General features: G+C 55.8%; 5 protein-coding genes across 5 annotated transcripts; 3 read left to right on the top strand and 2 right to left on the bottom strand.

Moving 5' to 3' along the window:
- The first annotated feature begins 208 nt into the window (after positions 1–208).
- IWZ02DRAFT_50488 (23 kDa subunit of putative NADH-quinone oxidoreductase) lies at positions 209–1,233 on the top strand. Its single transcript, XM_066770368.1, has 3 exons — positions 209–600; positions 727–992; positions 1,080–1,233. Exons 1-3 carry the CDS (start codon positions 320–322, stop codon positions 1,208–1,210), a joined length of 678 nt encoding a protein of 225 aa, XP_066620434.1. The 5' UTR covers positions 209–319; the 3' UTR covers positions 1,211–1,233.
- Positions 1,234–1,750: 517 nt separating this feature from the next.
- Positions 1,751–4,391, bottom strand: IWZ02DRAFT_458444 (ribosome biogenesis protein Rrp14-C). The gene is made up of 3 exons (XM_066768010.1): positions 3,965–4,391; positions 3,801–3,884; positions 1,751–3,749 (listed from the first exon to the last, which is right to left on the bottom strand). Exons 1-3 carry the CDS (start codon positions 3,980–3,982, stop codon positions 2,208–2,210), a joined length of 1,644 nt encoding a protein of 547 aa, XP_066620433.1. The 5' UTR covers positions 3,983–4,391; the 3' UTR covers positions 1,751–2,207.
- A 125-nt stretch (positions 4,392–4,516) lies between these two features.
- Positions 4,517–6,700, top strand: IWZ02DRAFT_50496 (uncharacterized protein). The gene is made up of 3 exons (XM_066770370.1): positions 4,517–4,774; positions 4,827–6,064; positions 6,116–6,700. Exons 1-3 carry the CDS (start codon positions 4,636–4,638, stop codon positions 6,515–6,517), a joined length of 1,779 nt encoding a protein of 592 aa, XP_066620432.1. The 5' UTR covers positions 4,517–4,635; the 3' UTR covers positions 6,518–6,700.
- A 183-nt stretch (positions 6,701–6,883) lies between these two features.
- Positions 6,884–8,602, top strand: IWZ02DRAFT_435395 (uncharacterized protein; the record flags this gene model as incomplete). The annotated part of the gene is made up of 2 exons (XM_066766439.1): positions 6,884–7,090; positions 7,151–8,602. The coding sequence occupies 2 exons, from the start codon at positions 6,884–6,886 to the stop codon at positions 8,600–8,602; spliced, it is 1,659 nt and encodes a 552-aa protein (XP_066620431.1).
- Positions 8,603–9,778: 1,176 nt separating this feature from the next.
- Positions 9,779–12,849, bottom strand: IWZ02DRAFT_506578 (autophagy protein Apg9; the record flags this gene model as incomplete). Its single annotated transcript, XM_066770401.1, has 4 exons — positions 9,779–11,262; positions 11,313–11,919; positions 11,969–12,082; positions 12,134–12,849. The coding sequence occupies 4 exons, from the start codon at positions 12,847–12,849 to the stop codon at positions 9,949–9,951; spliced, it is 2,751 nt and encodes a 916-aa protein (XP_066620430.1). The 3' UTR covers positions 9,779–9,948.
- Between the last annotated feature and the right edge of the window lie 350 nt (positions 12,850–13,199).

The raw sequence follows: 13,199 nt of genomic DNA, 5'->3' as shown, positions 1-13,199 counted from the left end.
CCGCGCGGGCCAAGTCCTTGCTCCACGTCGTTCGACTTGGACTCCAGTCTGTCTGGGGAGACGGCTTGTTCAAGTGAGCCCACAGCCGATTATTAGAAAATAGACCATCAGCCATCGTCCACCAAGAACCAGACAAATCCGCCATCACGACGCTTTTCCGCTCGTCCAACGCGCTCCATCCAGTCGGCCACCGTTTGTAACCATCGATCTTCCGGGGTACCAATACCAGCCAATCACAAGTCCGACTATCAAATACCATACGCCACTTCCGACTCCCTCCACACCGTACCTCAGTCCCTCCACCATCACATCCCCCACAATGGCCTCCACACGACCATTGACGATGCTGGCTCGGGCCCGGCCGACGGCCCAGTTGCTGCGACCCTCGCCCACGGCCTCGACGGCCGCCGCTCTCTTCTCGACGAGCGCCGCGCGCGCCGCCCTGCCCTCGGGCCCGCCACCGGCCGGATTCCGCGTCCCGCCGCCCAAGCGCTGGGACACGACGGACAAGAACATCATGGACCTGGCCAGCGAGAAGTTCCTGCTGCTCGAGATTCTACGCGGCATGTACGTTACGCTGGAGCAGTTTTTCCGGCCACCGTGAGTGCCCCCAACCGAACCACACCAACACCAACAGGCGGCCAAACTTCGAGCTAGCCAGTCCAGCTCTCGCCGATATATCGCATCAATTGGGACGGCTGGCTGACGGTTGATCCAACCCTGCAGCTACACAATCTACTACCCGTTCGAAAAGGGCCCCATTTCGCCCCGCTTCCGCGGCGAGCACGCGCTGCGGCGGTACCCGACGGGCGAGGAGCGCTGCATTGCGTGCAAGCTGTGCGAGGCCATCTGCCCGGCGCAGGCCATCACCATCGAGGCCGAGGAGCGCGAGGACGGCAGCCGCCGCACCACGCGCTACGACATTGACATGACAAAGTGCATCTATTGCGGCTTCTGCCAGGAGAGCTGCCCCGTCGACGCCATTGTCGAGTGTGAGTCTGACCCCGCTGAGCCTACTGCTTTGGCCACAGATGCCCCAATCGCTTTGGGTGTCTATTTTCTGACTGACTGTGTTGTAGCGCCCAATACAGAGTACGCCACCGAGACGAGGGAGGAGCTGCTGTACAACAAGGAGAAACTGCTATCCAACGGCGACAAGTGGGAGCCGGAGCTGGCGGCGGCTGCGAGAGCCGACGCTCCCTACAGGTAGAGGACGCGATATAGTAGACGACGGGCGGAGCAGAGCTGGTGCGGATTCATTCGGCGGGTGTACATAGAGTGTAACATTGACGCCGACGCACGGCATGGCGTTTTCTTCTTCTTTTCGTAGGCTTCCTCCCTCTCCTTCTTCTCTTCTCTAGAATTACCCTCTTTTCGCACGTTGCAGACGTAAGCGCCGCTGAGCGGGTCCCGTCGGCTTGGCCTTGTGGCTGCTTGACGGCCAGCAGCTGTGGCTCACCTGGTTCCGAGTGATGTACAAACATTGAAAAAAGACATTGATTGTATTGTCAGGATTGAAGGGCTGAATATGAAAAGAAGCCCAGGGCCGTGGCTAAGGCGAGGGTGGACAGTCGTTGCATTGTTGACTTACAGGAAGAGAGAAAATCAGGCAAGAAAAGATGATTGCAATGTAGATGCCTTACACTTACATGAATGCTTCCTTCCTTCACCTCACTCACACTGTGACTGACGACAGGCCCAGGCAAACAATGAGGTATGCATGGACGCAGCACCACTGTGAAGGATACAGGTCGGCATTGTCAAAAATGCATTACTACCGTACATACGCTGATGATGAGCCTAACCTCTAACCGTCTTCATCTCCCTCCCTCACCTCTTTCATCTCAGTCTCATGATGAGCAGAAGCGGCCGTGAACCACCAACCAACCAGCATCATTGCCGCCGCCCTTTCGAACTTTCGTATCTGGTTGCTCACCTCCAACCCCCAAAAGAAAATGTGATGTGCCATGCGTTGAAGATGGAAAGAAGAACAGAGAACTTTTCATGTGCCGCGCCGCTGGTAAACGCCTGAACACCTGTGCTGCCGCCGCCGCCGCGGCCGCCGCCGCGGCGTCTATTCAGAGAATGATGCCTTGCCAACGGAATTGCAAGAGGGAGTAGGTCTTCCATCAACACTGACCACCAACTATGACCACTCAGCCCTGCTTGGAATAGCTGAGCGTTATCATACCGCCACCGTCACCACTTCATTTGTTCTTGCTCCTAAAGCTACCCTCGAAGCCAGGCCTGCTCTTCTTCTTGCTGGCAGCCTTGATGCGATTGGCCTTCTTGCCAGGCTTGGTGCCCTTTGTCTCGCGGCGCTTTTGCAGGTTGTCCTCACGCTTCTTCTGGCGGGCTTGCTTGGCCTTCTCGACGCCCTCGGTGCGCTCGTTCCACTCCTTCTCCGACTTCTTCTTCTGCTTATCCTTGCGCTTGAGCGTCTTCTTGAGCAAGTTCGTGTCGTCGCGCACCTTTTCGCCGTGCACCTTCTTCTTGGCGCTCAGCCACCGTTCCTTCTCTTCAATCTCCTTGCGCTTCTCTTCGTCCATTGAGGCGAGGCGCTCCTTCTTCTTTTGTGCGTGGATCAGGGCTGTCTTGGGGTCCATGCGGCCCTTCTTGGCCGTCACGTCGATGAGCTTGGTGCCCAGCAAGTCCGTCTGCTGGCCGTCGTCAAACGCTATGCGACCGAATGAAAAGTTGTTTTCTTGTTCGCGCGGAGAGAAGATGTCGGGGGTGCCTGGGGAGCCAGAGCCGCGGAGTCGTGCCAATTCGGCCTCGGCCTTTTTACGTTGCTCGTCCTCCTTTGCTTGCTTGCGCACTTCCTTTTTCCGCTGACGCCTCTCCTCTTCCTTGCGTCTTCTTGACTCCATGAGCTCCTGGCGGTTGCGGGCGGGCTTGCCGTCGATGCCGTCAGCCTTGCGCGCAGCACGAAGAGCCTCGATCCTCGCCTTCAGACGTTCCTGAAGCACGTCTGAGTCAACATCCGGCAACTTCAGTTTTCCAGACTTTTGCGGCTTGTCTGCTTGCTGTGACTTGTCCGAGGTGTCTGCGGGAGGGACAATCGAGGACGAGGATGATGCGGAGGGGACGGCAGACGAGGCAGGAGATTCGGGGTCGGGCGAGGCAGAAGCAGCGGACCCGGAGTCGCTGTCGCTAGCGTTGCTGTCGTCGTCGTCTTCGTCGACCAGACCGCTCACGTCCATTGCTTCGATTTCATCGTCACCAGAATCGGAGTCGGCGGCATCGTCTTCTGATGCAGCCTTCTCAGCACTTGGCTTCGGAGTGTCCGGCTTTTTCTCGTCGTCAGCTTCGTCAGACTCGTCGCCCTCAGGGTTGGGAGCGTCCAAAGAAGTAGCCTGTTCGCGGGCGGATTTTCTTGACTCGGCCTTTTCTTTCTGCTTTTGCTTTTTCTTCTCCCTGCGCTCTTGAATCTGCTTCTGTCTTTCCTCCCGCTTTTGTCGGGCCGTCTCATCATCATCGTCTTCTTCGTCGCCGTTTTGGTGTCGCGCGGCCTTCTCGAGCTTCTGGCGCTTAGATTCCTTGAGCTTCAGACCCTGGTGAGGCTGTTCCTTGCCGGGGGCAGCGGGGTCGGACAGATCATCGTCTTCGAGACCCTCGAGTTGGCGCTTGCGCTTGCGCTCATTCTCATCCATGACATCTTTGGCAGTCTGAATATTTTCGGGGTCCAGCTTTGCCTTTTTGGCAGCCTTCTTTTCGGCCTTGGTCTGCTTTTTGCGGCGCCACTGGTCCTTTCAAGGTCTCAGCATGATGGCGGTGCGGTGAGATGAAGAAGGACGTACGCTGGTGTCTTCGCCGTAGTAGTTCTTTGCGGGGATGAGGGACATGAGGCCCTCAAACGCTTGGGCATGGCTCTTGAGACGTTCCTGGAGAGAGTGTTAGGACAGGACAGGACAGGACAGGACAGAACAGGGCGGCGAGAGACGGGTAGGCGAGCTGGACACACCTCAAGGTCGTCGGCCATGGTGAGTGAAGGGTTGTTAGACACGGATGGCCGAGTTTAGAGGAGTGCAAAAGAGATGGACAGGGTTTGGGATGGCTTCACAATTCTGCTGCGAAATCTTGGCGCGGGTCCAGGTCCGCACCGATGGAAAATCCCAAGTGGAGGCCGTGCACGGACCGGTCCGATTACACCTGCCACCCGTCACCTGCCACCCGGACAGGAACCGGCAACAGAGAGAGAGAGAGAGAGAGAACCAAACAAGAAGAAGACGAAGAAGACGAAGAAGACGAAGAAGAAGAAGAAGAAGAAGAAGAAGAAGAGGAAGCAGACGACCACTTTCTTTGGCTGCTTTCCAGCCCTGTCTTATGTGTCCACATGCAGTCCCTCGGTCGGCCTCTGCTCTGTTTTCATCATCATCATCATCATCACGAGCTGACCCACCAGGCAAACACCAACTTCTCCCGCCACGCCTTTTCGCTACCTCAGCCTCCTCCGCTGCTGCTGCGTATGTGTGCCACATCTACTCATCTGGCCAAGTGCACCGCCCGCCAGTCAGCACAGTCTGCCTTCTGATCTGTGACTGCGACCCATCCTGATTGCTCAAATAAACTAGCCCTGCGTGACGTTGAAGCCGAACAACACTCCCACTTTCTTCCCTTCTCTTTCCACCCACCATGGCGGGCGCCATCGAGGCCAAATCCTTGTCTTCGCTAACCGCCCTCGCTTCCAACCCTCCGCGATATCCCAGGAATCCTACTCATGAGAAGCATGAGCCCGTGGTCCTATACATTGCGAGGGTCCCAGGTAGCAGAGGCGAGTCCTTTTCTAATTCTTCTCCAATTTGACAGTGACTGACATTCCCCAGATGTTTTTCTGTCCCCCATGAAGCCCCGTCAAAAAGTTGTGACTGCCGAAGATGTCCAGAGCTGTCTTTACTACTTGCATTTGGACCGTCCCGAGGATGACGATTTGAAGAAGGAGGCTACCTCGGAAAACGGAGGAATCTCGTCGTCGCCTCTTGAAGAGCGCCCCATCAACGAGCAACCGCCCATCAGTCGAAAACCGCTGCCTGCCACCCCAGCTTCCTCTGCTCCTCTGCCGACTCCATCCAACTCGGTGCGGAGGAAGCCCTTGGTCTCGCCCCCGGCCTTGTCTTTAACAACGCAGATGGGAAACCTGCCGAATCTCCCGAACCTTCCCCCGAGGCAGATTCCGCATGCTTTAACCCCTGGCCGGCCTCACCACCAACGAGGGCGCTCGAATGACCCTTCGCTTCGACGTCAAGAAAACATTCCTCCAGGTGAGGAAACCCGCAGATGGTCGGCTGCACCGAATCCAGAATCTCCAAATTTCGACTCCTACCGGCCGCTGCCTCGTAGGCCCCTTGATCAGTCAAGTGTAAACTCCAACTTTTCCGAATCGACTTATCCATCCGGGCGTCCAAGTCTGTCACAGTTGGACCCTGCTCAATCATCACCTGCCACTTCTCCAAGTCCGTCTGATGAAGGCACGTGCCTAACATTAATCCGACGGGATCCAGCTTCGGGGGCTCAGTGGAATGTTGGCAAAATTCGTGATCCTCCTAGCTTTAACTTGTCCTCTGAAAATTTCGACAAGTCACCTCAAGAGCAGCGAACGATTCGGAAACCTGGTGCTCCTCTCTACATCGAAATCAACAACCCTGGCTACACGAAATTCCTTCATTCCGACATGGCAGCCCCCATGTCACCACGTAGAAGCGAAGATACTGTGCGATCTTCTAGAAGCTCCATGAACGGTCCTCCAGGAGCATCGTACAATCCCGTAGATACTGCATTCCGGCGTCGGATATGGTTCGAAGGATCTAGATATGTTGCCGACTATTTTGGCCACAAAAAGTCCATGTCCAATGACTCTGGAAGGAGTCTCGGAGTTCCTGGGCAGATCACTCCGACAAGCCCACATTCACCTATTCTTCCTGATGACTCGGGCTTCCACGAAGCTCGGAGGCGGCTCGAGATTCCAGCCCAGGAGAGAAAGTCCGGATATCGGGGACCTGTATTCGAAAGCCCTTGGCGTGGAAGATGCGAGTTCATCACCGGCGGTGCCGGTGACTCGTTAAGGGTAAGCCAGCAATGTAGACTTTCTGCTGTTCCCCACTCTGACTTGGCACAGTGCCGACATATTTTGCCCGTGAGCAACAACGTACAGGCTCCAGAGCCAGTCACGGCTAGTGAGCTGAGATTCAATCTGCCGAGTCTACCGAGCGCGCAAAATGACGATCGAGCATCTAAACGATCCTCGGCGCTAGTGAGACCTACACTGAGGGACCATTCTTCCTCAATGTCTGTTTCCGACTACATGCGAGCAGACCCCTCCGAGATTCTTCAGGGCCTCTCTTCGCTCAACCTGTCTCTTGGAAAAGAGTACGCAGGAGGTGGATTTGGGGGAAAGCAGGCCAAGTTGGGGAAACTTATAATCAGGGACGAGGGCCTCAAGATGATGGATCTGCTGGTCGCGGCCAACATGAGCCTGTGGTGGAGGGCTTACGAGCGTGTCGAGGCCGCCACGCGCTGAAAAGTTGTTGGAAACTAGGGAAACATGATTATAGTGACAATCAACAGGGTGAATGACGCTGGGCGAAGCTGAAAGCGGTGCATCAAAAGCAGGATCTCAAAGCGAGGACTTGAACAGGCAATGGATGCCGCGTATGCCCACAGGAAGCAGCAGGGTAGTATTTCACAGTACTTCACTTCACTCCAGCTCGAGCATTCTCGACGCCACAAAGCCTGCTGTAAGCATTTCCTCTTCCAAATACCTGCCGCCATAACAAACCCACGCTAGGATCCTCTGCAACCTTCAACACCGCACCTCCACATTCGCTTGAATCACCGCTCTCTATCGCAAACTCTTATTGACAGCGCTACCCATTTTCAAAGCACGATGGCGCCTCGCTTCAAAGGACACGCTGGTTTCGATATCAAATTGTTTGGCCTCGACGGAGCAATAGAGCTCTTGGACATGATTGGACAAGATCCCAAGCAGTTCCAAGGAATTCGCTCGCTGTACGTGGGAGTGACAGTTGAAGGGCTCGACGAATACGTGGACGACATGTTGGCAGCCGCTCTCAACATGATTAGCCCCGGAAATGTAAGTCGCATGGAGCCTCTACACATGCATCCGGATACCTGCTAACAAGCCTCTTCGCAGGTTCCTCACAGCCTGGAAAAACTCAAAGTCTCCATCGCCGGCATCGACTACATGGAGATGCACGCCGAGTCCATTTGCTCGCCCGCCGCCTCACGCGACGCACCCTACCAAAGCATCGTGTACAATCGTGACCCTCCAGCGTCGCTTCTAGAATCCCCGGGTGTCGTCCACTACAAAACGGAACGGGCCTTCATTAGGGCGCTGCTCAACATCCGCGGCGTTCAGCGCGTCGAGGTTGAAGGGCCCATGCCGGCCGAGCTGAAGAAGCGCATCGGCGCGTGCCTGACGACGCGACCGGGCTACAAGGTGCGCAGTTGGAAGGGCGAGCAGTCGGCTTTTAGGACAGACGCTGAGATTGGCTGGGGCCTATGGGTGGCATCGATGCAGAGCCGCGACGAGGCTCTTGACAACACGGTTGGCCCTGATGGCGTTGAATTGGTAGATACGACCGCCCTTCACCACGGCCTCGACGTGTCTTTTCACGTCAGCCTTCCTGTTCCGCCCTCGCCGCGTCCAGAGGACGACAGGACCATCTGGAACAAGCCGCCATTCAGATTCCCCAGCCCGCCCTGCGCCAATGATAATGACGACGAAGACGAAGACGACGAAGACGACGAAGACGAAGATAATGAAATTGACGCTGCCTCTGCGCCTCGCCGCCGTGCCTGCGCCGCCATTGCGACAACCTACGCAGGAGAATCGCAAGACTCATTCAGCTCGTCCATCACCTCAGACCCCCAAGAAGATGACTTCATCCCAGACACGTCCTCGCCCATCAAATCCTCCCCGCTCAAACGGCGCAGCTTGACTCCCATGGCGGCGGACCGGCAGAAACGGCTCTGCACGCGTCTGCGCCCGCCTCCGCGCGGCGGCAGCCTCTCCTCGGCGGCTCTCGATGCCTACGACGCGAAGCGCGCTCTCGGCTTCCCGGCCAGCCCGGCGGGCACGCTGCACCGGGTCAACTACGCCGCCGCCGCGGCGCAGAGCATCGACGACTCGGACTTTGGCCGCCGCTGCGACGACGTCGAACCAGCCAAGCGTATGACGTGGTTTCGCGGCAATAGACGGGTGGGCCAGCGGCAGTGGGTTTTGCCGACGAGCAGGGGCGCGAAGGTGTCGGTGGCGAGGCGGGTTGAGAGGGAGGGGAGGAGGCACATTGTTGCGGCGAGGCGGAGTGTGGAGGGAGACGGGGAGATTGAGGGAAGCGGTGATGAAGATGATGATGAGGAGGAAGAGGTCCTGTTCGACGTCTCCGACTCCTCTGCGCGTGAAGGCGACTCCCCGCCCGACGCTGCGGCTGCTGACGCCGCGAAGCGTCCTTTGCGGTCGACCACCAACGAAAAATGCCAAATCTCCGATTCGGAACAGGAGGACGGCGCTGACGACTTGGAGGCAGCAACCCGGACCCCGGATATCGATGTCGATGTCGATGTGGAAGACGTTGACCAATAAGTTGGAGAGAACAGGGCGAGCGCGCGTATCATACGACTTGGACGGAACCGATTCGATTTTTGGTTTAGAAGCAGATGATGATGATGATTACGACGACGACGACGACGACAACGGCGGCGGCGGCGGCGCGCTCTTGGTGGGTTTGGTGGTTGGCTTGTTGGTTGGTCCCAACTGGACCTGTTGGCCTACCTAACTACCTACCTACCTACCTACCTACCTACCTACCTACCTAGTCTTGACAAAGAGACGATCGAACGATGGACGCTTGATGCTTGCTTGTATGGATGAGCAACGAATCGAAGGAAATGAATGAGTGAGTGAGTGAGTGCTTGGGCTGGGCGTGGCGATCAACTCACGCGAAAGGAGCTCAGCTGGAGGAGATGCCTCATTGCGACACTGGATGGACACTGGACAGTCTGGAAGAACTGCCCCCTCTGTAGAGCTTGGAGCAGGGATTGGAGGGAGACTCTTGACATAGAACGTCCGTCCGTCTCCATTAAACGAATAAATAACCCCGAAATACGAACCTACCTTCCACACTTGCAAACACACATGTATCCTTCCAGTCTTACATACGCAGCAGTAATGCATTGTGACTAGTCGTTCACTAGCTAGCTCACCTTGGGGCAGTTAGTTCTATAATTGCCTCAAGCCATGTTGGCAATTTTGTGCGGCATTTGGTAAGGTTCGCACTGCTTATTATCACGAGGATAGGAACCCATAGGCCGTTATTCAGCTACGAATCACGGGACGGACATCTAGAGAGGACGACGGGACTCGTTTGCATCATCAAATGTTCTTGACATGCTTTGCTGTCTGTCTGTCTGTCTCTCTGAAACGCTGTCTTCGCCTGCCTGCCTGCCTGCCTACACTGCTCGTAGCGACTTTGTGACCAGGGCGACATGCCGCACTGGTGATGGCCCACCACATGGAGCGCTCCCTTCCTTCCCTCATTCCGTAAACTCATCAAGTCTAGTAAATAGAAGCCCAAAACCCACGAATGCATGCCGCCAGAAAAAGAAAGCCTGTGATCCCGCCGGTCAATCCAAAATGCTCCGGTTTCGCCTGTAGTGTCTGTTGGTGTGCTGTACGCCTGCCTGGCTGGTATCCTGTAAACGGGGCCGGGGTCGTCGCATGCCCGAGCATCTCAGCAGTGGTCTCCCGCCCACTCCGACCATGAAAAAAGAAATGAGAGAAAAACATGCATGCGTGATGATGCAGTGAACGTGATACCAAAAAAGAATCAAGGGAGAGAGAAACCTCCAAAATAAAGAAGAAAAATGCCTGATGCCGGCCTATTTAACCGATAGACGACATTAGTGATAGGGCGAAATGTCCCAGGCTTCCTAGACGCCAGGCGCGCGTCCCTGTGTCTGCGCTCGCTGGAACTGGTGCAGCAAGCCCAGAACCCCTGCACCACGCGTGCCAGCCTCGAGTTCGTCCTCGGCGGCATCGCTTTCCGACTCATCCGGCAACCACGAGTCGCTGAGGTTGTCGTTATCGTCGATGTCGTGGCGCGCGCCGGCCGCTGTCGTCTCTTCGGGCTCTTCGTCGAGCTGCTCATCTGGATGCGAAAGCGGCGGCGGCTGGCGAGAGGCGCGGAAGCGAGACTGGTGGGCCGTGTGGCGAGGCGAGTGGTGCCGCCCTCCCAGTAGCGTCGGTTGGTGGTGTGGGTCGAGCAGGATAGATTGCATGGGGGATTGGGGTGCCATGGCCGCCGCCGCGCTGGATCGTTGAGCGCGATTGTGCGGTCTTTTGCCTGCAGATTCTCGGCCTGGTGCCATTCCTGGGCCGTCTATGCCGGCAAACGAAGCTGCGAGGGGAGGGAAAGCAGGAGGGAGGGCGAAAAAGGACCCGCGAGTGCCACGAGCTGTCGGGTTCTGGCCATACGCGTGCATGAAGCCCATCATTGATGCGTCAAGTTTGCCGTCCTTTGTGGCAAAATAGTCGTGACGGAGATCTTCGGCTGTCTTGGTGTGGGCTTTGTTTTCTTTTGCAATGTTGTCTGCAGTCTTCTTGAAGTCGAAGACGGCAAACGAGCAAACGTAGCCCAAGCCGTCCACATGTATGGTGAACTCTCTGAAGAAGTCAACGATCCGTGCACTGCTTTTTGGAAGGCTGAAGTAGAGCACCACAGGAGTGCAAGCCATACTCAACAGCTCCTGGAGGAAAATCATGATCTTCAGCTGGTACAGCTTGGAAAATTCTTTCCGAACTTCGTCCGTGTGCAGCCTATCACGCCAGGACGAAGGACAGTAATGCGTGAAGTGGATGACTTGCTCGAGTGCGAACTCCGGGTCGAGGACAATTTCCTCTCCAGCAATGGAATTGCGCGCCACCGCATAAATGGTCGTCAAAATTCCAAGCCAAAAGATGACTGTCTGACCAGGGGTGATTTCAAGTCCCAAAAGGACCTCTGGAAAAACGAGGGAGCCGATCGCAAGGACTGCAATGTAAGTTCCCACAATGAAAGCAACAAACTCGTAAAGTTGGTTCGTCTTGTTTTTCGGAAACTGTTGCAGATATCGCTCCGCATAAGGATAGGCCATGTTGCGGCGCCTTTCGAAGAGATGACGAAGTTCGTTGAATTCACGGAACTTCCACTCGGCCAAGGGAGTGAACATCCTGGAGCCCAATTGCGACGGATCCTTCCGGTATTCCTGAACGTCGATCAGCAAGACGCAAGGAGCTCGCGTGGAGGTTGACTTACACTAAAGTAGCGGAAGAAAAAGGACACTACAAAGTAGATGACCGTGATTGGAGCAACAAGAATGCTCAGCATGGCCTTCTGTTGAAGCCGTTTGTTCAACTGGTCAATCATTTCTTTCCTTCTCTTAGTGTCAAGGAACTCGCGTCTGACGTGACCGTCGGCAGTGAAGACAAAGTCCATGACACAGTGGTTCAAAGCCAGTTCCATGGTCCGTGAAAAGAATTGAACATTTCCAAGGAATGGTATTGGTATCGTGAGGTCGAGAATGTCCTTGTTAAAGAGTGCGATGAGATAGTTCTCGCGTCGCATTACGCGGTTGGCTATGTCATGTGCGTCCATCCTCTGCTTGGAGTGGGCTCCAATGGCTTTCCTGTCGCGTGCAGTCACATTCTCCGCAGTTGTCAAGTTGGCATCTCTTAACGCCATGAGTCGGCTGACAACCAGTTGCCATGATGCCGTCTGGATGTCACTGTCGGGGATATCGAGCAAGTAGTGGTAGAACTTCTCCATGCGTCGAAGCCGTGGGATTTGCGAGGTAACGTGGAACAGCTGGAGGAACCAGAAGACGATGAAGAGCCAAAGGACCAAGAGCCACAGACCATGGATGCTTGAAACTGTTAGCAGGCTGCAAGGTTTCATGAAGTATTCATTCTCACTTTCTAATCGCGTTCGGCTTGAAGATCTCACGGAGAGAGTGACTGCTGTGGATCTTGTGGTAGTCGATGCAGAAGATCAAGAGCGTACATGTGCCTACGATGCAAGCGCTTCGCCTTCGATTTGATTAGACCTTGCTCTTTCATGTCATTGACCGATGAGCTTACACGAGGTTGAGATAACTCCTGAGCAGGATGGCCCATATTCCATGACCTTCAAAGTAATCATAGACTTCGGACATGAATCGATCCATGTTATGTACGTTCGCCCACATCCACATGGCTTCTTCCTTGGGATCCAAGAAAGCTGTGCCGGCACGTCCAGGGCGAACTGGAAGGGGCGGCTGCCTTGACGGCGAGCGATATTCATCATCATGAAGCCGCTGTTGGGCACGAGTGGTATTCCACTGCGCCCTAGCAGCGCGCGTCGATGGGCCAGGGACGGGAGATGGAAGCCGACCGGGGCGAACGGGCTCTCGCTGGCCAAAGTTTCCTTTCATCTTTGCAGTATGTGATGGTCTATTGTTATCTAGCAAGAGCGATGCCGGAACGTCATCATCGTCATCAGCAGCGACTGGTTGCGGGGGCGCGTTCCGCATCCATTTTGGCCGGTTGATTTTCGGTCGCGTTGATTGCCTTTCCGCATGGCCTTTCAAGAAGGCGGTGCTCTGGTTTGTCGTTTGACTCTCTGTGTCTTCGGCAAGCAAGTGATCAAGGTCGGTGTCTTGAAAACGAGCTTCCAAGTTCTCCTCGTCCAGTGCCGTCCCAGCTCGGTCTCCACTCCCACCTCTCCGTGTCCCAGTTTGTCCGCGACCAAGTGGCTCGTATGTGGAATCTTCGTCGTCGCCCGAAGGAATCATTCGCGACAGGAAGTTTGAGGTCATTTTGGAGCGCGGCCAAACCGGCTCCGGTGGAAGCAAAGGTGGAACGGCAGAACTGCAGAGTAGGCCAGCGTCGTCGGAACAGCAAGAGATGTTTTGGCGGTCGTGAGGGGGGAGAGCAGTCGAGCGTGTTTGTTGGGGCGTCTGGCGGGACAAGGCGTTATCGTGTTGCCGGGTTGATAGATGCGACGGGGGCGCGCAGTGAGTTAGAGATGGGCAGTCAAGGACCAAGTGAGGTCTCCATGTGCCGCGAACTGGTGGCTCGTGACATGGAGCGTGGAAGGGTCAGGGTCTTGATGGCAGGCCAGGAAAGTCAGGCGGAGAGTGTGGGATGGCGATGGCCGACTGAGGTC

This window comes from Phyllosticta citriasiana, assembly GCF_038021145.1.
Source record: "Phyllosticta citriasiana strain CBS 120426 chromosome Unknown IWZ02scaffold_11, whole genome shotgun sequence".
Classification (NCBI taxonomy): Eukaryota; Fungi; Ascomycota; class Dothideomycetes; order Botryosphaeriales; family Phyllostictaceae; genus Phyllosticta; species Phyllosticta citriasiana.
The sequence above is the reverse complement of the archived record's forward strand: the minus strand, read 5'-3'. Positions and strand labels throughout refer to the sequence as shown.